Genomic DNA, 22,874 nt, shown 5'->3' on the forward strand with positions numbered 1-22,874 from the left:
AGCAGGATATAGAAAGGCTAACAGAATGGGCAAACCAGTGGCAGATGGAATTTAATACAGAGAAGTGTGAGGTGATGCATTTTGGTAGAAGGAAGAGGGAGAGGCAATATACACTTAATGGCACAGTTTTAGAGAGTGTGCAGGGACAGAGGGACCTGGGAGTTAATGAACATAGGTAGCTGAAGGTGGCAGGACATATTGCGAGAGTGGTTAGCAAAGCATATGGGATCTTGGGCTTCATAAATAGAGATATTGAGTATGAAAGTAGAGAAGTTATGCTGAACCTTTATAAAGCGCTGGTTAGGCCACAACTGGAGTATTGCGTCCAGTTCTGGTCACCACACTTTCGAAAGGATGTGAAGGCCCTTGAGTGGGTGCAGAGGAGATTTACCAGAATGGTTCCGGGGATGGGGGATCTTGGCTACAAGGACAGGTTGGAGAAGCTGGATTTGTTTTCATTAGAGCAAAGTAGGTTGAGGGGTGATTTAATAGAGGTGTGTACAAGATTATGATGGGTTTGGATAGGCTAGAGGGGGAATGGCTGTTGCCACTAGCTGATGGTACAAGGACTAAGGGACACTGATTTAAGGATTTGGGCAAGAGATACAGGGGGGATGTGAGAAAAAAATTTTACGCAGCGAGTGGTGAGGACCTGGAACTCCCTGCCGACAGAAGTGGTGGAAGCGGAGACACTCAATGTTTTCAAGGGGAGACTGGATAGGCACTTGAGGGGAAATAAACTTGCAGGGCTATGGGGATAGAGCGGGGGAATGGGACTGACTGGATTGCTCTGCAGAGAGCCGGCACGGACTCGATGGGCCGAATGGCCTCCTTCGGTGCCGTTAAGATCCTAATGTAACTTTTGTAAATTAAAAGAAAAAAAACAATGGCAGGAAAATGATATTTCCCATATGGCTACAGTACTTTGTTAATAAAAAATTATTCTACCTACACTAAGAATTTTTATCCCCTTGATTGCCAAAGTTTACTTCTAAAATGTTAGACTGTTATGATTGTGTCTTGGTTAATTCAGAAGATGCTATTACGCGAATGCTTAATGTGTTCCTATCAAATTATTCTCTCCACTATTTAAACCGTAACATTAACCCATTTATTTTAACATCACTCACAGTATTTTCCAGATTATATAGACATCATAATGCAACATTTTCAGTTGAGATTTGTGCTTTAAAAATTCCAGTAATGGCTCTTTCTCTAGGGATGTTAGTGACTGTCATTAAAGCAAGGAAGAAAAATTGAGCCTGTATTAGAGTAGTATGCCTTACAGATTTATTTTTGTCCTTCAACATGCTTTAACCTTAACTTCAGAACATTAAAGCCCTTCCCATATCTGTTTGAATCTTTCCATTTTCACAAGGCACCCTTGTAGCCTATCTGAACTGAGACAGCCAATTTGTGACATGGTTTTCTGTCGTGAACCAACACCCACTAGAAACTGAGTTAAGACTTTTATCCCATCAGTTTGGTATGAATTTATCCTCTGGCAAAGTACCATGTTGTATCCCACTGAATCCCTCCAATATTTAAAAAAAATTCAAACAGAGCATGCCCAATTTTTTGAATTTTGTTTTATTATTCATTCTGAGGATGTGGGTGTCGTTGTCAAGGCTGGCATTTTATTGCCCATCGCTAGTTTCCCTGATTGGTGGTGGTGGTGGGTCTTCTTGAACCGATGACAGCAGTTTGGATACAACTGAGTGGTTTGCTAAGCCACTTCAGAGGGCAGTTAAGAGTCAACCACATTGGTGTGGGACTGAAGTCACATATAGGCCAGACCGGGTAAGGGCGGCAGGTTTCCTTTCCTTCAGGGCATTAGTGACTCAATTGGGTTTTTACAACAATCCAACAGCTTCATGGTCACTTTTTTACTGGTACTAGTTTTTATTTCCAGATTTTTTAAACTTCATTCAAATTCTCAAAATGCCACGGTGGGATTGAACTCTCTCCCTTTGGATTATTGGCCTAGATTTTAGTGCCCCGCAAGTTCCAGGTTTCCACAGGGGCGAAAACCCAGAACTTGCGATTTTGTCAAGTTTCAGCTTGACGGGTCATCTGCATGTGCAGGAAATGGACATTCGCTGGTGCAGGGTTGTGCCCAACCTCTGCCCAGCGAATGCCCATGAAACCCTTATGCCTGGTAAAAGCAGGTGTAGGGCCGCCTTTTACCAGGTAAGGGAGAAAATAAATATTAATTTATTTTTATTTTGAATCATTTAAACATTGAAAAGGATGTCTCAGAGCGGCTGCAGAACATTTTGGAAGGGGAGCGTGAACAGCCAGTTGTTGTGGTGCATATAGGTACCAACGATATAGGTAAAAACCGGGATGAGGTCCTAAAAGCTGAATATAGGGAGTTAGGAGGTAAATTAAAAAATAGGACCTCCAAAGGTAGTAATCTCAGGATTGCTACCAGTGCCACGTGATAGTCAGAGTAGAAATAGAAAGATATTTCAGATGAATACGTGGCTAGTGGAATGGTGCAAGGGGGAGGGATTCAAATTTCTGGGACATTGGAACCAGTTCTGGGGGAGGTGGGACCAGTACAAAACGGACTGTTTGCACCTGGGCAGGGCCGGAACCGATGTCCTAGGGAGAGTGTTTGCTAATGCTCTGGAGGAGAGTTTAAACTAAAATGGCAGGGGGTTGGGAAACAAGGATAAAAGCAAAAGACAGGAAGGAGAAAAACAAAAGTGGCAGGCAGAGAAATCAAGGGTTTAAATCAAACCTGGCCACAGTAAATAATAATTCTAAACGATCTAAGAGCGTTAAAAAAACAAGCCTGAAGGCTTTGTGTCTTAATGCAAGGAGCATTCGTAATAAGGTGGATGAATTAGCTGCGCAAATAGAGGTAAACGAATATGATATGATTGGGATTACGGAAACATGGCCCCAGGGTGGCCAAGGCTGGGAACTCAATATCCCGGGATATTCAATATTCAGGAAAGATAAGCAAAAAGGAAAAGGAGGTGGGGTAGCATTGCTGGTTAAAGAGGGGATTAACACAATTGTAAGGAAGGATATTAGCTCTGATGATGTGGAATCTGTATGGGTAGAACTGAAAAATACCAAGGGGCAGAAAACGTTAGTGGGAGTGGTATATAGACCTCCAAACAGTAATGCGGAGGTCGGGGATGGCATCAAACGGGAAATTAGAGAAGCGTGCAATAAGGGCACAGCAGTTATCATGGGTGACTTTAATTTACATATAGATTGGGCTAACCAAATTAGTAACAATACTGTGGAGGAGGAATTCCTGGAGTGTATACGGGATGGTTTCCTGGACCAATATGTCGAGGAACCAACTAGAGATCAGGCCATCTTAGACTGGGTATTATGTAATGAGAAAGGATTAATTAGCAATCTTGTTGTGCGAGGCCCCTTGGGTCAGAGCGATCATAATATGATAGAATTTTTCATTAAGGAGGAGAGTGAAATAGTTGACTCGGAGACTAGGGCCCTGAATTTAAATGAAGGAGACTACGATGGTCTGAGGTGCGAGTTGGGTAGGATTGATTGGGGAATGACACTCAAAGGGTTGACGGTGGATGGGCAATGGCAAACATTCAAAGATCGCATGGATGAACTACAAAATTTGTTCATCCCAATTTGGCATAAAAATAAAACAAAAAAGGTGACTCAACCGTGGCTAACAAGGGAAATTAGGGATAGCATAAGATCCAAGGAGAGGACATATAAATTGGCCAGATAAAGCAGTAAACCTGAGGATTGGGAGCAGTTTAGGATTCAACAAAGGAGGACAAAGGGATTAATTAAAAGGGGGAAAATAGAGTATGAGAGTAAGCTTGCAGGGAACATAAAAACTGACTGTAAAAGCTTTTATAGATATGTGAAGAGAAAAAGATTGGTGAAGTCAAGCGTAGGTCCCTTGCAGTCAGAATCAGGGGAATTTATAATGGGGAACAAAGAAATGGCAGGCCAATTAAATACATACTTTGGTTCTGTCTTCACAAAGGATGACACAAATAACCTCCCAAAGATGTCAGGGAACATAGGGTCTAATGACAGGGAGGAACTGATAGAAATCAGTATTTGTAGGGAAATGGTGTTAGGGAAATTGACAGGATTGAGGGCTGATAAATCCCCAGGGCCTGATGATCTACATCCTAGGGTACTTAAGGAAGTGGCCCTAGAAATAGTAGATGCACTGCGGGTCATCTTCCAAAATTCGATAGACTCTGGAACAGTACCCATGGATTGGCGGGTAGCTAATGTTACCCCACTGTTCACAAAGGGTGGTAGAGAGAAAACGGGGAATTACAGACCGGTAAGCCTGATATCGGTAGTGGGGAAAATGCTAGAGTCCATTATAAAGGATGTAATAGCAGAACACTTGGAAAAAAGTGACCGGATCGGACAAAGTCAACATGGATTTACAAAAGGTAAATCGTGCTTGACTAATCCACTGGAATTTTTTGAGGATGTAACTGGTAAAATAGATAAGGGAGAACCAGTGGATGTGGTGTATTTGGATTTTCAAAAGGCTTTCGATAAGGTCCCGCATAAGAGATTAGCGTGTAAAATTAAGGCACATGGGATTGGGGGCAAGGTATTGACTTGGATAGAGAACTGGTTGGCAGACAGAAAGCAAAGAGTTGGAATAAACGGCTCTTTTTCCGAGTGGCAGGCAGTGACTAGTGGGGTACCGCAGGGATCGGTCCTTGGACCCCAGCTATTCACAATATATATTAATGATCTGGATGAGGGAACTAGATGTAATATCTCCAAGTTTGCAGACGACACAAAGCTGGGTGGGCGTGTGTGCTGTGAGGAGGATACCGAGAAACTCCAGTATGATTTGGACAGGTTGGGTAATTGGGCAGAAGCATGGCAGATGCAATATAACGTGGATAAATGCGAGGTTATCCACTTTGGTGTCAAAAACAGGAAGGCAGATTATTATCTGAATGGCAATAGATTGTGAGAAGGGGAAGTGCAACGAGACCTGGACGTCCTTGTGCACCAGTCGTTGAAAGTAAGCATGCAGGTGCAGCAGGCGGTTAAGAAGGCAAATGGTATGTTGGCCTTCGTAGCGAGAGGGTTTGAGTACAGGAACAAGGATGTCTTGCTGCAGTTGTACAGGGCCTTGGTGAGACTGCATCTGGAGTATTTTGTGCAGTTTTGGTCGCCTTATCTGAGGAAGGATGTTCTTGCCATGGAAGGAGTGCAGCGAAGATTCACCAGGCTGATACCTGGGTTGGCAGGAATGACGTATGAGGAGAGATTGGGTCGATTGGGCTTGTACTCGCTGGAGTTTAGAAGAATGAGAGGGGATCTCATCGAAACTTTTAAAATTCTAACAGGACTAGACAGACTAGATGCTGGAACGAGGTTCCCGATGGTTGGGTTGTCCAAAACCAGGGGTCACAGTCTAAGGATAAGGGGTAGGCCATTTAGGACAGAGATGAGGAGGAATTTCTTCACCCAGAGAGTGGTGAATCTGTGGAATTCTCTACCAAAGAAGGCAGTAGAGGCCAATTCATTAAATATATTCAAGAAGGAGTTGGATATATTTCTTAAGGCTAAAGGGATCAAGGGATATGGAGAGAAGGCAGGAACAGGGTACTGAATTTGGACGATCAGCCATGATCTCATTGAATGGCGGAGCAGGCTCGAGGGGCCGAATGGCCTACTCCTGCTCCTATCTTCTATGTTTCTGTGAAAAATCTTTAAGATTAGATTAGATTATTTTTGGCCCCTTTAAAAGTGTAAAATAAATTTATTGTTTTTAATTAAATTGTATTTTTATTCATTTTAAACGTGATTTATTTTTATTTGGGTTGTGGGGAAATGTATTTTTTATGTCATTCCTAATATGCTTAATATTTCATATGTAAATGGAATCCCCATAAGCATAAATGGAATTCCCTTTTTGATTGGTTGGGCCGGCCCACGTGATCCCAAGGACGCTTGCAAACCGCATGCACCCCTGGGATACGTGGGCCTTTACGCAGGCGTATTCCTGCAGGTCCAGTGCTGCAAGTGTCCAAAGATACGGAGGCACCAGGTAGGTGTGTACTTTTCTTGCGAATCGGAGGTATTCGCCTGCGGGAAGCCTCCGACCGCAATTTCAGGTCCATTATTCAGCCTCTAGATCACTAGTCCAGTAACGTGACCATTACGCTACCATGCCCACTAAATTAGTGAAAAACCACTCCAGTTATATTTTACCCTAAATTAATTCTGCAGGTCATATGTAAGCATAAAATTCTACCATCCTAATTGGTAGCAGGGACAATATGATCCACTAAGTTGATATTTCATTGATTTTTGATCTTTGTAAAGTCGAAGGCAAGACTAAAGAAAAAAAATATGAAATTCATCTACTGGTCCACCTTCGCTGTGAAATTGGCACATTCTCCAGATTTAGTGGGTTGACATTATGCAAAAGCTCATGAGGGAAAAATTCAGTTGTTTGCGCCTCCCGTTAGTGCCTTAAGAGGGCGCTAATGGGGCGCAATGCAACTAGCGCCCGGGCGCGGTGATGTTTGCGCCGCTCGCGAAATTAACTAGACATTTTGCGGCGGCACTAAACAGTACTGCCACGATCTCCTGCGCCGGCAGATCGTGACGTCAGCCGAGTGCGCAACACCCCGGTAGTGCCCTGGACCGGATATTGAGTGGCGCCCCCTGCCTTACCGCCTGCCGCTAGCAACAACAGGTTGAGGGGAGCGTTTTGCAGTCAGGAAGGGACTGGGGGAGCGCTATTTAAAGGCGACCGCTTCCTGCCTTTTTATTGTTGGTGACATTTTTGAACCACGCATTCAGAGAGAGAGAGAGAGACACTTCTGGAGAGATTCAACATTGTGTGAAGGAGTTTTGCGTACTGAGCAGCACTTTGCAGGTTCATTTTGATTTGCCCTTGTATCTATTTAGAAGAGACTGTGGGGGCTGCACTCTGAGCTCTTTCCCTGGGAGTCTCCATTGTTCTTTCCAGCAGAATTGATGTACAGGTCTCTCCAGGCCGAGATTCAAGGCTGCAATGAGCAGGATGTGGATGGAGAGCAAAATCAACCCTCCCCTTTAAGATTAAAAACAGAAAAATGCTGGAGAAACTCAGCAGGTCAAGCAGCATCTGTGAAGAGAGAAACAGAGTTAGCGTTTCAGGTCGATGACCTTTCGTCAGAACTCCCCTTTAAGAACTGGCCGGAGCCAGTGTGTCTGTGTTCCATTGCTGACTGACCTCACATGAGCTTCGCCAGCGCTCCTCGGCCTTTGCGCCTTAAGACAGGTGTGAAGCGTCTGATTTAGCGCTCCAACCACCTCCAGGGGCGATAAAAGCCAAGTTTGCCGTTTGTGGCGATAATTAGCGCCAGGCGCTAAACTTTGCGCAAGGCCGTTAATGGGGCCCAAACGGGGCGATACTGAATTTTTCCCCCTATGTATTTGACTCCAGCAGTAGCCTTGATGACCGTCTTCCCCCTCAGGGTAGTAAGTGTATCTGAGGAGCCTGAGTACAGGAAGTGTGGGATCCTTCATACAGTTATGGTACATAGAACAAATTTGAGCTGAGATAACTAAGAACTACTTCAGGGACCAAGCATTAAGCAGTGCCTGAAGATCAAGACCAGTTAGAGTTTAATTAATCTAGTAGGTCAATGCACTGCAGATATAATACTGGTGCAGTCTGAACTTGGAGCCCACAACTTTTTTGGGGGTGCAAAATGAGGTTACAGTATTCCAATTACAGGAAACTTTTTTTTATCCGGCACCGATGTGGTGCCGGTTCATCAAAAATTCCGGATAACTGAAAGCTATAGTAAAAGATACGGAGCTGAGAGCTCCGTATAAAGCAACAAACCCTGTTGCTTAGTAACAGGTTCAGAACAATGGCCACAAGTTCCAAGTGTCTCTGTAGCTTAGCAACACCTGCAGCCACACCCTTGCACAGCAACAGATCAAGGAAGGCAAGTAATAAAACTTACCTGAACCTACTCCTGAATTTTGCCAGTTAACTGAGATTTCTGGTTATTTAGGTGCCGGTAAATCGAAAGTTTCCTGTAGGAGAAAATGCAACTGCATCAATGAAGTCTCCATTCGGGTAATCAATGCCACTTTTAATAGCTAAGGCTACCCAGAGGTGGACCTTGTATCCGCATTCTGCAACTAGAGGCTCCTGTAGGCTTGCTCTAAATTCCAGAATGTTACCATTATGGCCTTAGATATTATATCAGTGCGCTGGCAACTAGAGGTCCCTGTACTTCTTTCTTCCTTGACCCGTCATAGAACAAAAAGACTCTTAACAAAATCAAGACTGTGTTGGTCCTTCTAGTCACCTGTTACTAGCCCAGGAACACTGGTTGTTGGCCCACTAAGTGTTGATTGGCTGGCCCACCTAGAATCTGTAAAGGCAATATCTGCTGACCCTGAATAATGTGGTCTGGCACCACAAAATCCTGAGCTTCTGTTTGACAGAATGGTCCTTAAATGGACCAGATTACCAGGAACGGTAGCGTAGTGGTTATGTTACTGGACTAGTAACCGAGAGGCCTGGACTAACGATCCAGAGTTCAAATCCCACCACGGCAGCTGGGGAATTTAAATTCAGTTAATTAAATAAATCTGGAATAAAAAGCCAGTATCAGTAATGGTGACCATGAAACTATCGGATTGTCGTAAAAACCCATCTGGTTCACTAATGTCCTTTAGGGAAGGAAATCTGCCGTCCTTACCCGGTCTGGCCTATATGTGACTCCAGACCCACAGCAATGTGGTTGACTCTTAAGCAATAATGAGAATAAAACCGGACTGACCACCTGGCATCAACCTAGGCTCCGGCTTCGGATACGGAAACGGCACGGGACACTCAGCCCAGCTGACCCTGCAAAGTCCTCTTCACCAACATCTGGGGACTTGTGCCAAAATTGGGAGAGCTGTCACACAGACCAGTCAAGCAACAGCCTGACGTAGTCATACTCACAGAATCATGCCTTTCAGCCAAAGTCCCAGATTCCTCCATCACCATCCCAGAGGTGTTGCACAGTGGTATACAGCCGGGAGGGAGTGGCCCTGGGAGTCCTCAACATTGACTCCGGATCCCATGAAGTCTCATGGCTTCAGATCAGGCATGGGCAAGGAAAACTCCTGCTGATTACCACCTACTGCCCTCCTTCAGCTGATGAATCAGTACTCCTCCTTGTTGAACACCACTTGGAAGAAGCAGTGAGGGTAGCAAGGGCACAGAACGTACTCTGGGTGGGGGACTTCAATGTCCATCACCAAGAGTGGCTCGGTAGCACCACGACTGACCAAGCTGGCCAAGTCCTGAAGGACATAGCTGCCAGACTGGGCCTGCGGCAGGTGGTGAGAGAACCAACATGAGGGAAAAACATACCTGACCTCGTCCTCATCAATCTACCTGTCGCAGATGCATCTGTCCATGACAGTATTGGTAGTCGTGACCACCGTACAGTCCTTGTGGAGACAAAGTCCTGCGAGACCCTACTTTGTGTTGTGTGGCACTACCAGCATGCTGAAGGAATTGATTCAGAACAGATCTAGCAGCTCAAAACTGGGCATCCATGAGGTGCTGTGGATCATCAGCAGCAGCAGAATTGTATTCCACCACAATCTGTAACCTCATAGCCCAGCATATCCCACACTCTACCATTACCATCAATCCTGGTTCAATGAGGAGTGTAGAAGAGCATGCCAGTAGCAGCATCAGGCATACCTAAAAATGAGGTGCCAACATGGGGAAGCTGCAACACAGGACTACATGCATGCCAAACAGCGGAAGACAGAGCTAAGCGATCCCACGATCAGCGGATCAGATCAAAGCTCTCTAGTCCTGCCGCATTCAATCGTGAATGGTGGTGGACAATTAAACAATTAATGGGAGGAGGAGACTCCATGAATATCCCTATCCTCAATGATGGCGGTTCCCAGCACGTGAGTGCAAAAGACAAGGCTGAAGTGTTTTGAACCATTTTCAGCCAGAAGTGCCGAGTGGATGATCCATATCGGCCTCTTCCTGAAGTCCCCACCAAAACAGAAGCCAGTCTTCAGCCAATTTGATATCGAGAAACGGCTGAGCGCACTGGATACAGCAAAGGCTGTGGGCCCCGACAACATCCCGGCTGTTGTGCTGAAGACTTGTGCTCCAGAACTAGCCGCGCCTCTGGCCAAGCTGTTCCAGTACAGCTACAACGCTGGCATCTACCTGATAATGTGGAAAACTGCCCAGGTATGGCCTGTCCATAAAAAGCAGGTCAAATCCAATCCGGCCAATTACCACCCCATCAGTCTACTCGCAATCCTCAGCAAAGTAATGGAAAGTGTCGTCGACAGTGCTATCAAGTGGCACTTACTCACCAACAACCTTCTCACTAATGCTCAGTTTGGGCTCTGCCAGGACCACTCGGCTCCAGACTTCATTACAGCCTTGGTCCAAATATGGACAAAAGCGCTGAATTCCAGAGGTGAGGGTAGCGTGACTGCCCTTGACATCAAGGCAGTATTTGACCAAGTATAGCATCAAGGAGCCCAAGTAAAATTGAAGTCAGTGGGAATCCGGGGGAAAACTCTCCACTGGCTGGAGTCATACCTAGCACAAGGGAAGATGGTTGTGGTTGTTGGAGGTCAATCATCACAACCCCAGGACATCACTACAGAAGTTCCTCAGGGCAGTGTCCTAGGCCCAACCATCTTCAGCTGCTTCATGAATGACTTTCCCTCCATCATAAGGTCAGAAGTGGGGATGTTCACTGATGATTGCACAGTGTTCAGTTCCATTCACAACTCCTCAGATAATGAAGCAGTCCATGCCCGCATGCAGCAAGACCTGGACGATAATCAGACTTGGGCTGATAAATGGCAAGTAACATCCGCGCCGCATAAGTGCCAGGCAATGACCACCTCCAGCAATCAAGCGTCTCACCACCGCCCAACATTCAACGGCATTGCCATCGCCGAATCTCTCACCATCAACATCCTGGGGTAACCATTGACCAGAAACTTAACTGGACCAGCCACGTAAATACTGTGGCTACAAGAACAGGTATGAGACTGGGTATTCTGCGGTGAGTGTCTCACTTTCTGACTCCCCAAAGCCTTTCCACCATCTACAAGGCCCAGTCAGGAGTGTTATGGAATATTCTCCACTTGCCTGGATGAGTACAGCTCCAACAACACTCCAGAACAAAGCAGCCTGCTTGATTGGCACCTCATCCACCACCTTAAACATTCACTCCCTCCACCACCGGCGCACCACGGCTGCAGTGTGTACCATCTACAAGATGCACTGCAGCAACTCGCCAAGGCTTCTTTGGCAGCACCTCCCAAATCCGCAACCGCTACCATTTAGAAGGACAGGGCAAGAGGCGCACGGGAACACCATCACCGCCAAGTTCATCTCCAAGTCGCATACCAACCTGACTTAGAAAATATATCGCCGTTCCTTCATCGTCGCTGGGTCAAAATCCTGGAACTCCCTCCCTAACAGCACTATGGGAGTACCTTCACCACACGGACTGCAGCGGTTCAAGAAGGTGGTTCACCGCTACCTTTTCGAGGACAATTAGGGATGGGCAATAAATGCTGGCCTTGCCAGCGATGCCCACATCCCATGAACAAATAGTTTAAAAAAAAATTAGAGCAGCTGAGATTACAGCAATCAGTTATTATTGGCATCCAGGAAAATCTTTGCTCTGAAGGCTTACGCCACCAATTTTACGCATTTGTCCACTGGCTTGGTGTAGGACCACCATTTCAACCAATTAATTTGTACCTACAGCAGGAATTCATAACATCCAGGGTTGGGTTGACAAGTGGCAGTTAAGAGGATAACTGATGCTTCCCTGTTGCTGTCTTTCAAACTTTATCAAGTTCCTCAGTCTTTGAAAGATGTTCAGCTTCTATATACAAGCTCCCTCCTAGCCTATTTTGTGTTCTCTTTATGATTTAACACAGCTCGGAGCTCCGTTTTACTACCATTAATTCTTTGTACCAATTTTATTTTATTTCAATGTTCGGCATTTTTAAAAGACAACATCCCTCCTGGGATGGCAATTACTAATTGTATGTGGAGTTTAAGTTTCTTTCAAAGAATGAGGAAGACTCTACTTACAGTATGTAATGTAACCCTTACTAACAGAATAATAAAATGACCTGCTGTGAGGCCACAGGCACTTTGAGAAACAATGGGACTGTATTTGGAAAGTTGATAATCTGGGGGAAAGTTTTCTTCCTAGTTAAAATTGGAATGTACAAATTGTGTGAGTAGGAGGGGGCAGTCACTGTGGAAACAGTCCAACGTTTCCCTATATTCAATTGAGTACAGCACTTTTGAAAATCAAACTGATAGCATTTATTTAATTTTTTTAAAATTGTATATTACGGTGTTAATGCTGCTAATCTTGTACTGGGTAATTCTTCAGGATTTGGTGTGCATTTCTTTTCTCATGATCAGGATCAGTCAAGACCTGGCCAAGGATCTGGCCATCCTTGCACGTGAAATCCATGATGTGGCAGGTGAGATAGATTCTGTGAGTTCATCGGGCACTGCCCCTAGTACCACAGTAAGCACTGCTGCCACCACCCCTGGTTCAACCATTGACACAAGGGAAGAGGTAGGAGACCTTCATGGAGGAATGCCTAAGGTTCTTGCTTTTTTATTTCCTTTTTGTTCTAGCTTTCCATCCTGGGTACTATAAACACATTTCATTTTCCTTGGCTTTTCTTGGCTATTTGGTTCAATTATTTGACGGACATTTGTTGTTGTACAATTACACTAATTTCTTGAGTAATTGCTGTTCAACATGAAATTTTTTAAACTAAACTTTAATAGTTGCTCAAATGCAAAGTTAGAAAATTGATGGCAAAATTAAAGTGTTTATTGTATTTTGCATTAACATTTGAACATTAGATATATCTGTTTTGTCTTTTCCCTCACTAATTAGATTACCTATTCATCTTACCATTTGTAAGTGTTGGCTCCTTATAGGATGTCATCAAGTTGTTGAAATCTTGGTGCCTGTTTTGTATAATATTTATCCATTTAAATTGGTTTTCTAATCGTGCTAAAATATAGTGCCCTTTCACATTGAAAATTTCTCAACAATTTACATAATAAACTACAGATTGCAGTAATACAGCAGCTTTATATGCTTTAAATTTTAGTATCCATGCTGCATATTCCAAATTCTGATGGCGATTGGGGTCCTAGCCTATTTGACCTAATTTAGCATTTGTAGTGCTAAATGAAAGTTTTTTTTAATGGTTATGTGGAAAAATGCAAAGGCAGATTCTAACCATTGAGGTTAGAATTTGCCCTTCTAGTCTTGCACATAACCTTATTCTGCAAACAAAAGTTATATGCAAAACCATAAAAACTGCAAATCTTGTTCAGGTCTGAACTATTATTGATTTTAAATCATGCTTCGCACCTCCAAGTACTTTAACATTCTGTGGCTTGCAATTGGATTTCTGCGGATAGAATTCCAGAATCAAATACAGGAGCATGTGTCTTAGTGTGTTTGTACTTACTGTCACTTGGTCTGTGCAATATGTTGCTTTCCAGATGTAATCGTGGATGGCTGTTAAAGTAGAGACTTCATTGCTCAAAAGTGTTACATTTATTTATACAAGTGTTGTGACCCACCAATGGCGTGTTGTTCACACAAGCTACTGTCTGGACTGGTTACTAATTCTGCTAAATAATCTGATTATAAACTGGACAAATTACTTGATGTATACTTTTTTTTAAAAACTCATACCATTAAGACCGGCTGTCATATTTTGGGATTTTTTGACCGTTCTTTCCACAGAAGTGATCTGGAAAAAATGAGATACTTTTAAATATTGGCTGTTTAAAGCAAAGTTTTTTTCCTGGAAACATGTCATATAGCACTGCAATTTATATGGCCATATATAACAAAATTCAGTCCTATTTCAGTTTGCATGGTATATTTTGCATTTGACTGTCGAAACTTGTGCTGAGCAGTCATTGGGTCAGCTGGCCAACATAAAGTATCTTTCAATAACTCAGCATCAATTCACTTTTTTTCAATGAGTAGACAGTTGAATTTATGCCCATTTCAGTTTGCTGAACTATTTGAATATGAAGGTTTAATTTCATTATATTTTTGGTAAAAACAAAGTTCTGAATGTAACTAGCAGTAGTCCATAAATGAAAGTTCAGTGCAGGTTTCACTGCTACGGTTAACTGGAAAAGTTTGAAGGACCAGAAAATTGATCCTGCTGTCCATTTGACACGAGCAGAAATTGGTGTAAGTATTGTTTAGTAAGAGAGTTTGGACTTCTGAAACAGCAGAAGTGTTGTAACACCTTTATCTCTAGAGTCAGGCATTGGTGCTGAATAAATGGAGGGCAGCTGATCCCTGGAAGCGGGAGGGCAAGTGGGTATGGAACCCTTCAGACTTTTCTGGTGCAAAATATAAACCCAATATAAATTTATATAATGTCTTTAAACTCGAAGAAACACCTCTGAATTCTGTTAGCTAGTGGAATGCAGACTAATGTGTACCTTTTTTCACATAAAAGGAGGTGCAATAACCTTTATCTTCTACATTTTTTCCTGATCAGTTGGTTGATCGTGTATTTGATGAAAGTTTGAACTTTAGAAAAATCCCTCCAGTACCATGTATAAAACCAACAGCTGGAAATAGCAGACCGAGTGATCCCAGATCTCGGATTTTAGAAGTCGCTGATCAGGCTGCTACAAAGAGGAAGACGTGGAGTAGGGACGAAGTAAGATTTGCAGCAATTGATCTTAGTTAAAATAGAATTTAAAAGTAGTGAAGTTATGTTAAACTTATATAGTCTCTATGGGGGGCGATTTTGCCAGCCCTGGGGAGACGGGTATGGAGGCGGGACTGCCGGGAAAATGGCAGAATTTGGGGGCGGGTGCCCAACCCGCCTCCATGCTATCTTCCTAGGAGGCAGGTAGCCGTCCCGCGCTGGGTCCCGTCTCCTTGGAGGCGGGAAGGGATTAAAGCCTATTAACTGCCTGTTAACAGGCAATTAACAGGCAGAAAATAGGATTATCCCCTTTTTGCCCTCAAGTGCGGGCTTCCCGAAGGCTCCGAAACCCACCAGCTCAGCGAGGCGAGTAGGGGGTCAGGGGGGTGCAAAAGTGTGCTGTGACGGTAAGTGATGGGTGCAAGAGTGTAGAGGTGAGTATCTGAGGTAAGTGCAAAGTGTTAGTAAAAGTAGACTTGCTTTTGTTTCTTCCTGCAGGCTTCAGTCGGTGTGTATGCGAAGAGTCTCGGACCTCTGCTTTGGGAATGACAGGTTGCCGTTGCATTCTCAGATGCAACAACCATCTCATTTCTGTAAAAGAAAGAAGGTTGATGAGGTCTTGTATTCAAAACCTCATCAAACTGCAAAGAATGTCACTGTTTGACCGCTTCACAGAGCTGTCAAACGATGACAATTCATCTGTCCAAAATTTTTGACAGATGAAATGTCATACGTTGACGTGCTCTGCAACCGGCTTTCCCTTAATTGGCCTGCTAAACCCCCAGGTCAATCAAGGGAAAATAGTGTGGGTTGGCCACAAATCGATGGAGGCGAGGCGTCGACCCACCAAGCAGCAGTCCCGCCTCCAACACGCCCCCATTAACAAAATCTCCCTCTATGACTCTGGTCAAGCTGCACTTGGAGTACTGTGCATAGGTCTGGTCTCTGTACTACAAAAAGGACATAGAAGCACTAGAAAAAGTGTAAAACCTTTTTTACAAGGATGGTACCAGAACTGATCGATTACAGCTATCGGGGAAGATTGAACAGTTGGGGACTTTTTGTTTAGAAAAGGAAAGAGTTAGAGGTGACCTGATCGAGGTCTTTAAAAATTATGAATAGGTTGGACAGGGTAGCTGTGGAGAGAATATTTCCACTTGTGAGAATCCAAAACTAGGGGCTTTAAATACAAGATAAGTTACTAATAAATCCAATGGGGAAATGAGGAGAAATGTCTTTACTCAGAATTGTTAGAATGTGGAACTTGCTACCACAGGAAGTGGTTGAGGCAAATAGGAAATGCTTCAAAAAGGAAACTACACAAGTACATGAGAGAAAATGGAATAGAAAGAAATGCTGAAAGGCTAAGATGAAGCAAATGAAATGGGAGGAGTCCCGTGTGGAGTATAAACACCAGCACAGACTAGTTGGGCCGAATGGCCTGTTTCTGTGCTGTATATTCTATGTAAGACTCTATGTAAGCATGTTCTGCCATTCTATTGGATCACACCTGGACTGTACCACAACTCCATTTACCCACCTTTTCTCAATATCCCTTGATAACCTTACTTAACAAAAATCTGTTCATCTCCATCTTGAAAATTTCAATTGACACAGCAGCCACAGTCTTTGTGTGGAAAAAATGCTTCCTGATCCTTTTTAAATAGGAAATAAGAAACTAAGAAATTATTGCTGAAATCCATATACTCTCCTTTACAAAGACGGCCTACTTCCACCTCGTACAGGAAACTCTTCGGTATCCGGCACTGACGGGACCGGGATGGTGCCGGTTGATAAAATTCCGGATAACGGAGAGCTATATCTACTGAGGCTATTTTTAACAAACAAAAATTAAAAAAATCAATAAATGTGCAGTATAATTGGGTACTCACCTACAGAATGTTGTGTTAAATGGATGGTGGAAGATGCTTGATTAAGTACAGTAATGCCACTTGAGGGTAATCCATAACTCTTTAATTACTTAACAGTAAAACAAAACTTATAAACGACTGTATACTGTAGTTTTCGGAGTGAGAATTGTGCCAGTTATTAGAGAGTTTCCTGTAATATCACCTGCCTATGCACCTTCCCCAGCCCAATTGTGGCTGAAACCTTCGTCCATACCCTTGTCACTTCCTGACTCGACGACCAATGCTCTTCTGGCCTACTCTCCACCCTCTGTAAGCTTGAGCTTATCCAAAACTCTACTGCCCATATCCTATCCTGCTCACCTATTTACCCCTGTTCTTGCTGACCTACATTGGTTCCCCCTCACACCTCCTAATTTAAAATTCTCATCCTTGTGTTTAAATTTCTTCATTACCCCTCAACGCGCTCTCTCTCTGTCTCTCTCTGTCTCTCTCTGTCTCTCTCTCTCTCTCTCTCTCTCTCTCTCTCTCGCTCGAACCTCCTATGGCCTGAATACATTATTCCTCTAACTGGCCTTTTGTGCATCCCCCCCCCTCCCTTTGTCTGGAATTCCCTCCCGAAACTTCTCCATCTCCCTCTAATCCTTTAAGGTCCCACTTAAAACCCACCACTTTTACCAACCTTTTGGCCACCCCATATAATTTTCCTCCTCGGCATTCATTTTTGGTTGAATTTCATTTTAGTGCTCTGTAAAGCACCTTGGGATGTTTGAGATGCTATATAAATTCAAGTTGATATTTTATGGGTAAATATTAGGCATTGATTTTTATTAACCCATAGAGGAGATCTGAACAATTATAGTGGGAACAGGGCTAGTAAGATTATTCAAATGTTAAAACATGTAGGCCTAGAAATTCAGTTGTTAGCGCCAGCCGCTAGCGCCTTAAGAGGGCGAGAAGTGGGGTGCTAAGCGGCTAGCACCCGGGCGCGGTGCGATCTGCGCCTCTCGCGAACTTCAGTTAAGATTTAGCGCCGGCGCAAAACCGCAGCGCCCGCTCAGCTGCGCGCGCAGATCCTGACGTCATTTCATGGTACAACGCCCTTGGTGCGCCCCGAACCGGAAATTCAGTGACGCCGGCCTGATGTGTGCCTGGCGCGACTGGTGGAGGGGAACGGTTCCCTGTCGCTGCAGGGCACGGGGGGGTGCTAATTAAAGGGGACTCCTCCTGCAGTATAAATGGCAGCCATTTTGCTCCAATCCTTCTGTGTGACAGACGGATATTTGGAGAGAGACAAAGGGAGAGAGCTTTCTGCTTTGATTCAGCGCTCGCACAGGTACTTCTGGCTTCAGGCCAGAGCTTTGCACTTGGATTTCACTTTCAGTGCCATAGCCTTGAGTCGCCACATTTAATGGGGGCTGCAATGGGTAGAAACGTTGGCTTTCTGCATTGCATTCAAAGGGCTCAGACGCCATGAGAGAGTGCCAGTCATGGCCAGACGGAGAAGGGCCAACAGGCGTTGGCACAGGAGGCCTTACCCACCCAGGGTATACCGCCAGCAGTTCTCATATCTGAACATGTCTGAGGAGCAGTGTGTTCGGAGGCTGCGATTCAGAAGGGAGGTGGTCACTGAGATCTGCCACCTGCTTCGCAGAGAGCTGCAGCCACATCTGAGGAGCAGGACGTCTCTGTCGGTGGCAGTTAAGGTGACGGTGGCTCTCAACTTCTATGCCACCGGCTCCTTCCAATCCGCTACTGGGGACATTGCCAACATCTCCCAGTTCGCGGTACATTGCTGCATCCGCCAGGTGAACAATGCCCTTTTCAGAAGGAGACGTCAGTACATCTCCTTCCCCATGACCCCGGACAAGCAGCAAGAGCGTGCAATGGGATTTGGAAGAATAGCGGGCTTCCCCATGGTCTAGGGCGTAGAACTGATGAACCAGCAATGGTCAGGCCTTGCTTCAGGGCTGCAGTGTGCAGGGCATGGCAGCCAAACAAGTCGACCCTCCCCCTTTAAGAGCTGACTGGCGCCAGCGTGTCTGCCTTCATTCAGAAACTCCCCGCACCTGCGCTGCGCCCGCCCTCGGTGGTAGCGCCCCAGATCGCCAGCTTAGCGCCTTAAGATAGTCGTGCATCGCCTGCTTTAGCACAGCTGCAACCTCTTGGGGCGATGCAACTGAATATCGGCGAGGGTGGCACTAAGTTGCGCCGGGCGCAAACTTTAGCGACCACCCGGCTGTAGTGCCCCAAACATGGCTATACTGAATTTCTAGGCTGTAATGTTTGATCTAATGCAATACCAGAAGTATAGGTCCAGTTGCATTTATAATGAAACATGACTTGTATTCTGTTTCCTATATTCCCTCATTGATATGTTTTATATTTTAGGCTGTTTTAGACAGTTTGATGCTTACCTCTGTATCCCAGCTGTCACAAAAGATAAGGCATGCAATGGAGAAAACCGCTCTGAAGATCAGGTAATGAGAGAACTTTACATTTTTTTTCGTTAATGGGAGGAAGAAAGCGTGAAGAGGGAGACAATTACAGACCAGTTACATTGGACAGTTTACATTGATGAAAAATGGTTTCAGCTTCACATCAACGCAAACTGCATTAAGACTTGGATGGGGTATAAATTGAACAGATTGAATCTCAGCAAGTGGTGTCTGACCCCCTCAAAGAGGAAATCCTGCACCACTGGCTTAGCACTGTCTGCAGTACAACCAGTGCAATGTGAACTTTAAAAAGTTCCTGGGTCTGGCTGGCAACTTTGTTATTTTTAGTGTTTAAAAAGGGCAAACTGTCTTGTCGGCGAGGTCAAAATCCTGGAATTTCCTACCTAACGCCATTGTGGGAGCACCATCACCACAAGGACTTCAGCGGTTCAAGGAGAAGACCCACCACCACTTTCAAATGTTTACCGTCCTTTTAACGAAGACTTTTTTTTTCTAAATGTGTTTTAAAAATATTTTTCACTAATATACTCATTTTAGTCAGCAGAAGAATTTGGTTTAAAAAGAAGGAAAATTTAAAAGTATGATGATTAATCAGTATTAAATCCTACTCTCTGTGCAAAAGCAGCTACATTATTTATATTAATAAAGAGGAACTAATTTATATGGACTATGAATTCAATAAATCTAGTAATTTGTTGGCTGGCCAGATTGGTTCACAAATGTTCTTCAGCGAAAGGAACCTGCCATCTTTGCATGGTACAGCATGCACATGACCAGTCCCACTTTCTGAAGTGGCTTCGTAACCAATACTGCCAAGTTCAATTTTTAAAAAAAATAAACGGACCTATTGGCAATGACTCAAGCATTGCATCAGGGCAAGGCGTAGGCAGTTTCAGCCCAGTTGTACCTGCAAAATCCTCCTCACTAACAATCTGAGGATGGCTACCCAAGTTTGAAGAATTGGCCCAAGACTGGTCAAGCAACTTCATGACATAGTGGTCCTCACAGAATCACATCTGTCAGACAACATCCCAGACTCCTCCATCTGCATCTCTGGGTACATCTTGTCCCACTAACAGGATAGACCCACCAGAAGAGAATGGCCCTTCAAGTCCACAACATTGGCCCTGGACCCCATGAAGTCTCTTGATTTCAGGTCAAGCAAGGCCAAGGACACCACCTGTTGATCACCACCCTCAACTGACAAATCAGTATGGCTCCATGTTGAATATCACTTGGAGGAAGCTCTGAGGGAAGCAAGGACATAGAACGGATAGGGGATATCGATACCACCAGTAAAAATGGCTCAGTAGCAACACCACTGCCTGAATTGGCCAAGACCTGAAGTACATACTTTCCAGAATGGGCTGCGTCAGAGGGTGAGAACACCAATATGAGGAAGTAACCAACTTGATCTTGTCCTCACCATTCTACCTGTTGCAGACACATCTATTCATGATAGCATTGGGGGGAATCATCACTGCCCTGCCTCATCTCCACAGTGAGGACGTTCATTGTGTGATATGGTACTGTGCAAAATGGGACAGATTAAAGACAGATCTAGCAGTGGAAAATGGGCAATTGTTGAGGCTTTGTGCACCATCAGGAGCAGTAGAATTGGATACCATCACCATTTGTAGCTTAATGGCCTACCACATTATTCATTCCTTGATCACCATCAAACCGAGTGACCAACCCTGGTGCAGTTTATAGTGTAGAAGACCATGTGGAGAGCAGTACTAATGAGGTAACAACTGAGTGAAGCTACTACACAGGCTTACCTTCATGCTAAACAAAAAATCAGAAGGCTATAGACTGAGCTAAGTGGTCCCACAACCAATGAATCAGCAAAGATATGTAGCCCTATCATATCCAATCTAGAATGGTGGTGGACAAACAGGAAACTAAGGAGCAGGAGGCTCCACAAACTACTCCATAGAATCAGAAATTTACGGCACAGAAGGAGGCCATTCGACCCATCGTGTCTGTGCCAACCGGAAAAGAGCTATCCAGCCAATCCCATATTCCAGCTCGTGGTCTGTAGGTTCTAGCACTTCAAGTACTTTTTAAATGCGATGATGGTTTCTGCCTCTACTATCCTTTCAGGTAGTGAGTTCCAGACCCCACCACCCTCTGGGTGAAAATCTATGCCCCCTGGTTATTGACCTCTCTGCTAAGGGAAATAGGTCCTTCCTATCCACTCTATCTGGGCCCCTCATAATTTTATACACCTCAATTAAGTCTCCCATCAGCCTCCTCTGTTCCAAAGAAAACCACCTCAGCCTATCCAATCTTTCCTCCTAGCTAAAATTCTCCAGTCCTGGCAACATCCTCATAAATCTCCTCTGTACCCTCTCTAGTGCAATCACATCATTCCTGTAGTGTGGTGACCAGAACTGCACGCAGTACTCTAGCTGTGGTCTAACTAGTGTTTAATACAGTTCAAGCATAACCTCCCTGCTCTTCTATTCTATGCCTCGGCTAATAAAACAAAGTATCCCGTAAGCCGCCTTAACCACCTTATCTACTTGCCCTGTTACCTTCAGTGATCTGTGGACATGCACTCCAAGGTCCCACTGTTCCTCTAAACATCTCAGTATCCTACCATTTATTGTGCATTCCCCTGCCTTGATTGCCCTCCTCAAATGCATTACCTCACACTTCTCCAGCTTGAATTCCATTTGCCACTTTTCTGTACACCTGACCAGTCCATCGATATCTTCCTGCAATCTACAGCTTTCTTCCTCACTATCAACCGCACGGCCAATTTTTGTATCATCTGCAAACTTCTTAATCATGCCCCCTATATTGAAGTCCAAATCATTGATATATACCACAAAAAGCAAGAGCCCTGCAGAACCCCACTGGAAACGGCCTTCCAGTCGCAAAAAACATCCATCGACCATTACCCTTTGCTTCTTGTCACTAAGCCAATTTTGGAACCAACTTGCCATTTTCCCTTGGATCCCATGGGCTTTTACTTTTCTGACCATGTGGGACCTTGTCAAAAGCCTTGCTAAAAATCCATATAGACTACATCAAACACACTACCCTCATCAACCCTCTTTGTTACCTCCACAAAAAATTCAGTCAAGTTATTTAGACACGACCTTCCCTCAAATCCATGCTGACTGTCCTTGATTAATCTGTGCCTTTCTAAATGACGATCTATCCTGTCCCTCGGAATTTTTTACACTAATTTTCCCCACCACCGAAGTTAGCCTGACTAGCCTGTAATTACTCAGTCTATCCCTTTCTTCCTTTTTAAACAACGGTACAATGTTAGCAGTCCTCCGGCACTACACCTGTAGCCAGAGAGGATTGGAAAATGATGGGTCAGAGTCGCTTCTATTTTCTCCCTTGCTTCTCTTAAGAGCCTGGGCTACAATTCATCCGGGCCTAGCAATTTATTTTTTTTTAAAAGGACTTGCATTTATATAGTCCCTTTCATGACCACCGGACGTCCCAAAGCTTTTAACAGCCAATGAAGTACTTTTTGAAGTGTAGTCACTGTTGTAATGTAGGAAACACGGCAGCCAAATTGCGCACAGCAAACTCCCACAAACAGCAATGTGATACTGACCAGATAATCTGTTTTTTAGTGATGTTGATTGAGGGATAAGTATCAGCCATGATAAATATTGACACAAATTATCTACTTTGAAAGATGCTAATCCCCTTAATATTTCCTCTCTCATTATGTTTATCTCATCTAATATCTCACACTCCTCCTTGACTACAACGCCTGTATCGTCTCTCTCTTTTGTGAAGACAGACGCAAAGTATTCATTAAGAACCATACCCGCCT

General features: G+C 44.3%; 1 protein-coding gene across 8 annotated transcripts in view; it reads left to right on the top strand.

Annotated features, from left to right (window-relative positions):
• cep170aa (centrosomal protein 170Aa) overlaps positions 1-22,874 on the top strand; it is a 189,922-nt gene that overhangs the window by 139,227 nt on the left and 27,821 nt on the right. For 5 of the 8 annotated variants that reach the window (XM_085979899.1, XM_085979910.1, XM_085979904.1 and 2 more), the window contains 3 exons: positions 12,449-12,638; positions 14,584-14,748; positions 18,999-19,087. In XM_085979899.1, the coding sequence (XP_085836025.1) occupies positions 12,449-12,638; positions 14,584-14,748; positions 18,999-19,087 (444 nt within the window). The remainder of the gene's footprint in view (positions 1-12,448; positions 12,639-14,583; positions 14,749-18,998; positions 19,088-22,874) is intronic. The other 3 variants (XM_085979915.1, XM_085979927.1, XM_085979934.1) reach the window with 1 other exon arrangement.

The sequence above is a fragment of the Somniosus microcephalus genome, chromosome 3, assembly GCF_052327205.1.
Source record: "Somniosus microcephalus isolate GS21.2 chromosome 3, FLI_Smic_1.0, whole genome shotgun sequence".
NCBI classification, from domain to species: domain Eukaryota; kingdom Metazoa; phylum Chordata; class Chondrichthyes; order Squaliformes; family Somniosidae; genus Somniosus; species Somniosus microcephalus.